The sequence below is a fragment of the Mus caroli genome, chromosome 12 (genome assembly GCF_900094665.2).
Source record: "Mus caroli chromosome 12, CAROLI_EIJ_v1.1, whole genome shotgun sequence".
Lineage (NCBI taxonomy): Eukaryota > Metazoa > Chordata > Mammalia > Rodentia > Muridae > Mus > Mus caroli.
This window is the reverse complement of record NC_034581.1, coordinates 86,366,607-86,378,420: the sequence shown is the minus strand read 5'-3', so window position 1 is coordinate 86,378,420 and position 11,814 is coordinate 86,366,607. Positions and strand designations below refer to the sequence as shown.

Sequence of the window (11,814 nt, the reverse complement as noted above, 5' to 3'; positions counted from 1 at the left end):
ATATTTGTGTCATAGGTGAACGATTGGATACATTGGTAAAGCTTAACAGTCATTTTTCTTCAAGAGTTCTTGTTTTGTTTTTGTTTTGTTTTTTTTTTTTTTTGGTTTTCGAGACAGGGTTTCTCTGTGTAGCCCTGGCTGTCCTGGAACTCACTCTGTAGACCAGGCTGGCCTCGAACTCAGAAATCCTCCTGCCTCTGCCTCCCGAGTGCTGGGATTAAAGGCGTGCGCCACCACGCCCAGCCCAAGAGTTCTTTAAATGTAACTAGTACTTTAAAAGTATTAAAGACTAAGAGAAAATGATACTGCAGTAGCTAATACCTGTAGAACATGGCTTTATAGATTCTTTCCCAGTTTTGTCTAGCCTTTTGGCAGTCGCCATTTTAGTGACATTAATTGAGGTGACAAATCAGAGTGGAGGAGAGGACAATAGGCAAAATGTTACTAGGAGTCTTTGACACCACGGTTTTAAGGTACATTATTGTTGCATGCTACTAAGAAAAATACTTACTGTCTCCTACATGTCACACACTTAAAACTGTGACATGATGTCACATAAGTTAACATCCCAAATGGGAGATGGGAAAACCTGAAAAACATGTATTTTAGTATTTATTAAATAAGGTTCAATAGCCATTTAGAATGATGAAGGCATGGACAACATGAGAGTTAGGGTTATGAAGAAGAGCTCCTATTATTTGCTGATTGATTCGCCATTGCAGTAATACTGTCAGAAAATACTTATGAGCACGCGTGTCAGTTATAGCTGTAAGGACTTTATATGTGCTAATCGTTGAGTACATCGTTCCTGATGCTAGTGTGCAGGGTTTTTCTCAGTCATAAGGAAACTGAGCCATAAGCGTGCCTGGAGAATGGTGGAGATAGGATTTGAACCCATGCAGGCAGCTGCTTGAGTTCTTAGTTGGCTGTCCTGGGAAAGATTTAGAACTGAGAACAACTGGGTAGGAAGCTTGATGAGTGAATATTGTTCCTTTTTATGAACTTAGAGTAATAATTGAATGGCAACAGACAGACATTTGATAGGAAAATTGGGGTAGGACCAGCATGGGCTTGTGAGTACTGCCATTCGACTAGAGTAGAACAAGCGTTTCTGCTGAATAAATGAGAGAGGCTGGGGGGAAAGGTCCATTATTAGGGATTGTTTTATTCATTCAGAAATCCCTCAGGGGCAGATTTTTGGAGTTAAGGTCCAAGTGGTCATCCAGTGGGTTTCCATTGTGCATGTGGGTGAAGGGATCAGAGTAAGTTATGTAATTCTGAGGGGGACATTTGGGCACATATGGTACTTTTATGAAGAGACTTGATTAGTCCTTTGTCAGAAACCTCTGTGGAGAGCATGATTGGTCCCTTGGCTGTTGTCACCCAAGCATGAGAGGAGTGGAGGTGTATGTGCACCTCCAAGGAAGGCTGGGCTCTGCAGGATGGTCGTGGAATGTCATCAGTTGTGTGGGGCAGTGCTTATGGTTGTGGGTTTCATTGAAAGTGGAGGGTCCTTTCATGGCCGTATCTGCTGCCCACACTGTTGATTATGGTACGTGGTGAGCTTCATGGTACTGACTAGGAACTGGTACTGATTTGTCCAGCTAGAGTAGGTTCAGGATGTCTACAAGAACATTGTTCATCCGGTTCGGTCTGTTGGCTTGAGCGGAAAGCTGAAGGGTATGCTTTAGCCATTGTTGGCTCTGTGCTATTGGTAAGGTCATATCATTTCTATTGCCTTACCACCGAAATGCATTTATACTGCTTGCTTATTGTGAGTACATGACTTTGCAAATTCTCAAATGAAACGCTGATGTAATTAAAAAAAAAAAAAAAACCCAAGCCATCAAATAGGTAAAGTGTTTGGGAAATTAAGAATTGATATCTTTAAAAATAGGCTCTGAGTGGAAGAAAATCCTATAGCATAGAATTTTTCAAATTTAGTGGTGTAGATGTCTCAGTCTTGGCTGATTTCAAATGAGGCATGGCTGGGCAGGGAAAGAGTGGGAGGCGGAGGGGCACACTGTCTACTGAGGGCCTGGGAGCAGGCTCTAGGAGTCGCTGACCTTCACGAGAGCTTTCCTATTCACTCTGCTTTTTTTTTATAGGGTATAAAGTAAAGTAAAAAGCAGTCTCCTGAAACTTAAAATTGTAATTGAGCAATTTTCCTGATGAGAGACTTTATTTTGTAAATTTATTTTGGGCCTGTGAATACAGGATTGCTCATAAAAAAAATCAATTCCTTTGTTAATTCAAAGTGGCATGAGGTCTTAGCTGAATCTGGTGGAGTAAATAAAATATAGATTTTGTTTAAAACTCTCAAAACTTCTCTCAGGAATTTGTTCCCAGTGATTGTGTTCCTATGTACCTAATTAACCACGCGTAACAGGTATATAATGAAGGAGGCCGGCCTGCCATTAGCTCAGTAGGGTTTGCCTAGAACATGCGTGTTCCATGCACCAAGCACCAACCACAGAGGAAAAGAAAGCACACATGTCAGGTACTGGGATGCACTTTCCAGGGTGTATGCGCTTGCTCTTTGACTGTCAGGGTACGTGCGCCACATTCCAACTGATGCTTGTGCTCAGGTGTTTGTAAACCTTACAGCAGGCAGCACTCCTGTTGAGAGTGCACGGGTTAGGAAGCATTGCTGGGTTCACGTCCTCTGTGCTTTTATTTGCAATGTACCTGCTAAAGCTACTAGTTTCTGCTGGCTTGATTTCAAAATAGGAGTCAATAGGGCAGTAATAGCCCCTCCCAGCTCAGGCGTTGAGAAGATAGCAGAGATAAAGCTGTTGCTGACACTTGTAGTCCTCTATGTATGGTGACACGTCCTGCATATTCTTGTTTTGGCTATCTTTGCTCTTTGTGTTTCCATATCAATGTGGAAGCAGAATTATGGGAGGTTTGGTGAGAGGAAAGGGAAGGGTGAAACATAACTAAATTACAATCTCAAAAAGAAATGAACCAAAAAAAAATGCCAAGTTTGGTTATACTCAAATAACTATAGATCAGAAGGGTTTTATTTAATTAATTATTTATTTTTTACACCATTGGTAATGGACAGTTCATTCATATTGTTCTTCTATGTCCTGTGAGAGTAGTGCTGATATTACATTACATGAAAAGCCTGAGAGTCTTTCCTAACATCCAGGAGGGAAGGTTAAGCCCCTCTCTTGTAGATGAGGAAACTGGCCAGCCTGAAGCATCATCTGGAAGCATCTTCTCCGGAGATGCCTTCCTTGCTCAGCAGTTAGTCTCTCTGCCTTACCAAAATACCTGGGAAATACTTTGCCTTCACTGATGTTGACTGTTTTCTCCTACTACTTTAGAGTTGGTATCTCTCATCTTCAGCACCGTACTGTAGTCCCTGTCACCTAGCAAGTGTTTGAGATGTATCGAGTGCATGCAAAGAACGCTTGCTTTGCTTTTGCTTTCTGTCTATGAAAAGAGCATGAGAGTCTCGCAGTTCTCCCCCCTCTGCTGCAGTGAGGATTATTTTTTTGTATCATTTAGCTGCAGCCGGTCAGCTTTCTCTTTTCTCCTTGTCTTTCCATCAGGCAGAAAGCTTGGAAGATAAGAATATGGCTAAAGCCCATCTCGGTCAGCTAGAGAAGTTGAAATCCCAGTGTGAGAAACTGACAGAGGAAGTAACCCACACTGAAAATGAGAACAAAAAACTGAAGCTAAAATACCAGAGTCTTAAGGAGGATCTAGACAAGAAGGTAAAAGAGTTAAAGGAATTCTCATCTAAAGAACTTTTAAAATGTATTTTATGCACACTGCTTAACAAATAGTACTCTCAGGAAAGTGGTATTGGTGCCCTGGAAGAAGATAGTTTGTTTATTATTTTGACCAATCACAGTCTAGTACATTTGTTGTAAATTTCTTACTAGGCCTTCAGATTACTAGGCTTTTCTTCAGAGGCAAGGTTAAAGTCAGTTTAGAATTTGCAATTAAATATGTTTTAAGTTAGTAATTTCAGGGTAGTCTTCTTGCCTGCCTATCTCTCTGTCCTCCCTCAGTTCCCAACGTTACCCCTTCCCCTCCTCTTCTCCCTCCTCCTCTTCTCCCATCCTCTCTTTCCTTTTCTTTCTTTCTCCTCCTGTCTCAGCCTCCTGGGTGCCGAGATTCCAGGTATGTATGCTTACCAGCTGTGTGCTACTGTTACGGCCTGCTCTGCTCTGCTCTGCTCTGCAGTGCTCTGTGCTGCTGTTGAAACTGTAAAGTTCACTCTTCTCTACCGTAAGTCTGCCTTACCTGCTTCTGTTGATGCCGGGCCAGATGTGTATGTCACAGACTCACAGGAAGAGAAGATTCATCTTAGAACCAAGTTTGTGGCGTTACTGCTGGAGTTACATGGCTGGATATTGAGCATGTACTCAGGCACGGTGCCCAGGGCGGGATACAGATGAGACACAGTTCTGTGTGACCCTTTTACTTGGTAGAACTATGTACACAGTGTCCAGTTTTTGGAAGTGTTTGGAGCCAGAGTGTTTGTGATTTTTGAATTTCTGAATTTTTGAGTATTTGCATGTACATAATTAGGTACCTTGAGAACAGTAAGAAAGTGAAAACACAGGTGTCATTCATTTTCTATATTTCTAACGTGTAATCTGAAAGCAATTTTACGTTCTTTTGCCTTGATTGTGTTTTGATTGCAAACCATTGCATGAGGTCAGCTTCTAGGTGTGCTCAAAAAGTGTGATTTTAGATCTTCTCAGATTTTGAATCTTTGGATTTGGAATGTTTAGTTTAGTCAAGTCCTGACTGTGTGTTCCAGTGCAGTGTGAAGATGGTCTTAATGCTTTAAAGTAAAGGACACATGTGAATATATATCTTCCTTGGTGGTGGGATTATTGTTTTGTTTCTTGTAAGCTTCCAATACTTGCTGATTAATGATTCAACCAAGCACTCAAGCAATCAGCATATACTAATATTAATACTATTATGCTATAGACTATACTAATAGTCTTAGTAACTGTCCTAGGGTTATCAGTGCTGTGATGAAACACCACTATCAAAAGCAACTTGGAAACTGGCTTACACTTACACATCACTGTTCATCATCAAACGAAGTCAAGACAGGAACTCAGATAGGATGAGAGCCTGGAGGCAGGAGCTGAGAAAGATGCCATGGAGGGGTGCTGCTTACTAGCTTGCTCTTGTTCAACCTGCTTTTTTTTTTTTATAGAATCCAGGACAACAGCCCAGGGATGGCACCACCCACCCTAAGGCTCCCCATCAATCACTAATTAAGAAAACACCGTATAGCAGGATCTTACAGAGGCATTTTTTCAATTGAGGTTCCTCCCTTTCCAGTGGCTCTAGCTTGTGTTACGGTGACATAACTCTAGCCAGTCCAGTTACTTCTGTGTTGTTGTGAAGAGATATTATGGCCAGTGGAGTTTTTTTTTTAAAAGAAAGCATTCAAGTAGAGGCTTGCTTATAGTTCCAGAGTAGAGTAGTCAGTGATCATTATGATGGGAGCAGGGCAGTAGGCAAGCAGGGCACTGGAGCAGTATCTGAGAGCTCCCAGCCTGATCCTCAGGCGGGAGGCAGACAGATCTAGTCTGGACCAGATGTGTACTTTTCAAACTTCAAAGCTTACTCTTAGTGACACGTTTTCTCCAAGTTTGTATCTGCTTATACTTCCCAAACAGTTCCTACAACTGGGGTCCAAGCATTCAAACAGATGAGTCTATGAGGGCCATTGTCATTCAAACCACAATACATTGCTGCTAGTCCTCCCAGTGACAAGATGATGGTGGTAGTGATGGTGATGATGATGATGATGATGGTGGTAGTGGTGGTGGTGGTGATGGTGGTGGTGGTGAGGAGTCAGAGGAGTCGGAGTCGGAGTCGTTTGCTGTCACCTAATAAAGCCATAGGACTTTGCTGGTGAAAAGTTTAGAACTATAGTATTGATCATTTGATACAGATGGTTCACAGAGTTGATACTGACCGATTTGGCAGTCCATTCACAAGTGTTTGAAGGAATAGATGGAAGGGCAGTTTTATGGCAGTAGTTGGTTTTAGAAGAGAGACATCACACAAGGATAAGGCACAAAGGTCTGTCACATGCTAGCTAAGTGATAGGCACATGTCTGTGCACACCACATGTACCATGATCAGAGGGGACAACAATAGTAACAGAAATATAAGGCAAAACAAAAAAAAATCTATATAAGTGATGGAAACGCTAAGGACTAGCAGCCTTTAAGTCACTCCTGGAGCAACACAATGACTTGACAGATGTGGTTTCATGGAGTGAAACAGATGAACAGCATATCCTTTGGCCATGTTATAACACAAAGGGAGGCCTTTATGTAACAGCAGTATTCTTACTTGTACGTATTTAACATTAACATGAATTATCACACACACACACACACACACACACACACACACGCGAGCGCGCACACACATTTTGAAATACCATTCTGTTTGTGTCCTTTATTTCTTGTCATAAACTATGGTAAGAAATGGCAAGACTCATTAAAATTCCTATAAAGCATTAGCAACAATTATGACATTGATTGGCGGTGGACGATTGCTGTGATTTTGTGTGCACTGAGTAACTGCCTTCTGCATCTTACTCATAGATTTAGTGGAGATGTGATGTATTAAAAATGTTTTTTTTCTAACATTTGATTATACTTTGTCAAGTGTTATTTTTCATTGTCCCTTACAAAGGGGACACGTATTATATAACCCACAGAATGCTTACACATACATTTCAGACTTTGTTAAGCTTCTTACCAGGCAGAACACTCTTTTGAAATGTTACAGAATTAATTTTCTTTTATGTGTACTGCTACTAAAGTTCATTATTTCTTTAGCTTAAGTTTTATGGGAAAAATTCTTTATTTCTTTCATTGTTCTAAAATGATTTGTTGATGTTAATCTTTTGATTCTGCTGGTATTTGTCTCAAAAGTCATAATAGTATTCACTGTATCTGAGAAATATTTATATTGGTTTCACTAGCATATGAGGATCTAATAGAGTTAGTGGGTAATAATATCTGTTTTTTTAAATGTCTGAAGTATGCAGAACTGTACCTGATTTAATTTTAAAAATTGTATTCTAATAGGTAGATATTTATGAATGATGCTGTTAGAGGTTTCAAAGTAATTGTGTAGATTGTTTAGCTTGTGTACTGAGATAGATTTTAATATTGAACATGCTTGTACGATATTTGAAAATTATTGAGCACTTAAAATTCTGACAGTATTTAATAGATTATTATGTTGATACTGTATGCACTGGCTTTTTTCTTAATTTGTACTGTAGCCATATTGTTAAATAACATATCCAATAGTTGATGCAGATATATTTATCTTTCTAGTTGTGAGCCTAGCCTTTAATGTCTGGGCCATCTTTCCATCCTGCAGATATATTTATAACCACTGAGAAAAATGGCGAAAACATAGAAGATATGTTTTCAGTGTTAATTTTCTAATTTTGAAACAAACATTTGAAGCACATTTATTTTCAGTGTTAGTGACTTACTTTTGTCTCGGGTATATAATAATATGAGAAATTATATGTTTTTAGAGAAAACACACATACACACACACACACACATCCTTGAGTATCCTAACTAGAATTATTAAATATACTTCTTCCTCAAGCTATGTAGAGAAAGTGAGAGGTACTGACCACCATCATTTCACCTTTCTCCTTTCAAGTCCTTCAGGTTTGTCAGTTTTATATACTGCAAAGTCTGTGTGCTAGCATTGTTAAGTTTATTAGGCAATAGTGGACTAGTGGCAAAGGTTGTATTACCTAAAACATTATAGGACCCGGCCTGAAGATGAATCAGCTTGCCCGATGTCTCCTTTGGAAGTAGGAGGCATGTGACCAATTCTGTCTTGCCCTTGTATGAGACTCATAGGAACCTTCTCTGGTCTGTCTGCAGATGTTAGAGTTTATCTGAGATGCTCTCCTATATAAAGGATACTTGCTTCTTTTAGTAGCTGCCCTGAGTTGTCTTTAGAGGACCTTGTTTTCTCTATTAACTCATTATGGGGATGAGAGTAACTTCAATAAACTGTCAGGAAATACCGGACAGTCACAAACTGAGCCATCTAAGGGGGAATGTATGTATTGGTGCGTCATGACTCGTGGAGGTGTGGTTTTGTTACTGCAAAATGCTTTAGTTAAATCATGTGTAAAGAAAGGTGTGTCTATATTAGACAGAACTCTGGGGGTAATTTTCTTATAGAAATGGATCCTGCCAAATGATACTTGCCATTCATATTTGTGAGTGTTATCAGTGTTGGACTCTAAAACTGAAAAAAATATGACAGCTTGCCTTGGCAATGGATAGAAACAGTGAAGATAGAGTATGAGACAGATTTTTTAATTTTTTTTTTTGCATTTTCTCCTTTATTTAGTGTCAGGAAAATGAATCATGTTTGTGTCTTTTATTGAATTTATGGCATTGACTCTAGTTCGTAGTTGAATCCAGCTATTTTATGTTTTCCTTTGACATGTTTTGGGATGGAAATATTTACTGATTTTTATTACAAAAACATAGTTAAAACCTGAAATGTTCCCTATAAAATGTTTCTGTGAAGTGAGAAGTGAATGAGTAGGTCAGGTTTCTGTGCTATGGAGATGGCAAGAGGGTAGATATTAGTGAGTGATCTCACAACAGCCACGCTAACCACTGAGGTAGCGCAGTTCCGCAATGTGTGCACACTGCATTAAATGTGTTAGACACAATAAAAGCATTCAGTGTTATCTGTCAGTTAAAAAAACTGGAGTTTGTTTCTATTTAGACATCTGCTTATGATTTCAGTGGTTAGATTTTGGGAAAATATTTGAGTGTGCGATGTGTGCAGTACTCACTACTTAGCAAAATCACACTCTCCTGCTTCCGGCTCAGCAGTTGGATGGAGCAGGGAGAAGAAGCTCATGACTTCAGAGTTTTCTAGAGGAATGAGAATAAAGGAGATCCTGTGAGCCTGTCAGCATTGCCTATTTCATGCCTAGCGGTACTTTAAGCACACCATTTTCTTTCTTTGGTAATTTAAGTATTTTTAAAATTTTGTATTTTGTAAGTTGTGTTAGTAGGAAAAAAGCTATAGTTAGCACATGTTAAGTGAATACCATCTTAGGTCACAGACACCAAATCAGCAGTTCTTACCTTGTGGGTCACACATCCCCTTTGGGGTCATATATCAGATATCTGCATATCAGATATTTTCATTATGATTCATAGTAGTAGCAAAATTACAGTTGTAAAGTAGCAACAAGAATAATTTTGTGGCTGGGGGTCACCACGACATGCATTAAAGGGTCACAACAGTATTAAAAGGTCAAAGTATTAGGAAGGTTGAGGACCGCTGCTCTAAGTAGATGTTTGAAGGAATTTTTGTTAGATTTCTGCCTTTTTAAAAACAGTAAGTTAAAGTGATAATGGTAGAATTAAAAGAGAAACAAAATATTTTTCAATAGTCAGTAATTAAATAATTTATTTGTTATTCATTATTTGAATAATTTACATTTAATTGAATAAGTTGTTATTAAGTTCTAAGTAGCCTTTGACTTTAGCAGAGAATTAAGGGACTCAACACTTGGATGACGTAATATGTCAGTTATTGAGAAAAAAATCAGGATGCAAAAGTGAAGTGAGCATACAGTGTTGTGTTAAGGCCAAAGCTGTACTTATCCGTTCAGCCGTGGCTGAGAACTGGGCAAGAAATCAGGGGGCACAGAACCAGCAACCTTTATCTCTGATCTAGAGCACTGGTGTTGGAGGTGTCCTCAGCCTCTGTTCCACTGGAACTCCTTCTGTACCAACAGCTTCCTCAGAGGTATGTGTGTGTGTGTGTGTGTGTGTGCGCATGTTCACATGTATGTAGGTGTATGTGTCTATGTAGACCAGATGTTGGGTATCTTCTTCAATTGTTCACCTTATTTTTTTTTTAACTGGGTCTTCCGTTGACTGATATAGAACCCATTGATCTAGCTAGAAAGGCCAGTCAGCAAGCCCCAGGAATCTTTGGTTTTTGTTGTGTTTTAGAGACTGGGTCTCTTCTCTGTAGCCCTGCAATGCACTCTGCAGACCACGCTGGGGCTAGAACTCACAGAAATTCATCTGCCTCTGTTCTCCATGTGCTGGATTAAAGGTATGCGCCATTGAGCCTGGCCCAGAAATCTTGTCTCCCTCTTCCTGTACTGGGGTTCCAGGTGTATGCTGCCACATCTGGATTTTACACGTGGGTGCTGGATGTTTGGGCTCCTTGCTGTGTCCTTGTATGATTGGGACCTGCTATCCTTGACCCCTAAGAGGCGACTTTAAGACAATTCTTGTGCTTGGAGTGCAAGCACTTACTTACCCAGCCACCTCTTGAACCCCACAGAGGCTGCTTCTAAAAGTACTAAACTCCCACGTTTGCCAGTCCTATTAGTTCTTGAGTTGATTGGGAGGCCAGCCACTTCAGTTCATGGGTGTCAGTTTCAGGCATGGGGAGGAAAGCAAACATATTAGGCACTTCCCACTAAAATCCTGTTCACGTAGTCTGAGGGTTTTTGTTTGTTTGTTTGTTTGTTTGTTTGTTTTTTTCTTCCTGCATTTGCCTTTGATCCCCATAATAAATATTAGGCCAAGTAATCCTGTGTATGACCTGCTATGGTATACAAACCAGGACCATATGAACATTTCACATTACACCCATTTCAGTGATTGCTTGGACGTTAATTAGGCCTTTCTGGCCCTGGTTGACACTATAAGGGAACATAAAACGGGTGCCTATGTTTGTTTTTAGTAAATTTTTCTGTCCTTGCTCTGTAGAGTACTCATTGACTCAAGTTATTTTCTCATTAGATGATGGCCGAGCAGTGTTGTGTAGATTTTAGTCATAACCAACAGGAGGTATTTTTGTTGTACCCATTAGCTATCTGTTTTGATGATTCAAGTCCCCCTCTCCCTTTTGTCTTTCATGAGGAGCCAGGCTTTAAGGGAAAGGGAGAGGAAAAGAGCCTGTGCTTTATGAGACATAACTAAGTGTTCAAATATTGCTCTTTGAGACACGGTGTATCTTTTTTTTCTTCTGAAAATTAAGCAACACACATTCTGAGTGCATTATTTAAAACTCCACTTGTTTGTTTTCCTGGCCATATTTTGTTTCAGAAGTCGAAATGCATCAGAAGTAGATGACTTTTAAATATCAAATGCTATTTCTCTTTCTAGACATTTAGCTTGAGAGAAATACGTAATAATCACAGAATAATCCTCACAGCAAATGCAGAAAGTACCCCCGAGAAGGTATTCTCTTTTCTTACTGTGAATATTAATTTTTAGGAATATGCCAATGCATACTGCACACCCTTTGATTGTGCTGGTAATGATCTCTGTATTATTCAGTGATGTCTTAGGAGAGGGGTCTGAAAGGCCAGAGCCAAGCATAACTTTCCTTATGTGGGGGTTGAAAGTTTACATTTGAATTTCTACTTTCTTGTTTGTTTTATGGATAACTTTGTAAGTCTGTTGAAGCTATTGCTGTGGATTGGAGGGATTCCCACCTGGGATTTGAAAGGCACGAGGTCAGACAGACTGCGTTCTAGTGTGCTCTCTGCCCTTCTGTTAGTGCTGCAGTTTGGCTCAGCATCTCAGGCTAACTCTTCATGCGCTGCTCTTTGTAACTTCCCCCATCCTTAGGAGGAAATGATGCAGAGCAGCTCCATAAAAGATAAGGAGCTGTGTGGACGTATATGTAACCTACAACATCACTTTTTTGTTTTAGAACATCAATTGTCTAGTAGAATTACAGTGTTCTTTCTTTTGCTTGTTTAAATGTTCA

General features: G+C 39.8%; 1 protein-coding gene across 3 annotated transcripts in view; it reads left to right on the top strand.

Moving 5' to 3' along the window:
• Cep128 (centrosomal protein 128) overlaps positions 1–11,814 on the top strand; it is a 339,922-nt gene that overhangs the window by 118,244 nt on the left and 209,864 nt on the right. For 2 of the 3 annotated variants that reach the window (XM_021179475.2, XM_021179474.2), the window contains exon 17: positions 3,561–3,725. The exons of the other annotated variant lie outside the window; for it this stretch is intronic. In XM_021179475.2, coding sequence (XP_021035134.1) covers positions 3,561–3,725 — 165 coding nt within the window. The remainder of the gene's footprint in view (positions 1–3,560; positions 3,726–11,814) is intronic. 3 annotated transcript variants of the gene reach the window in all.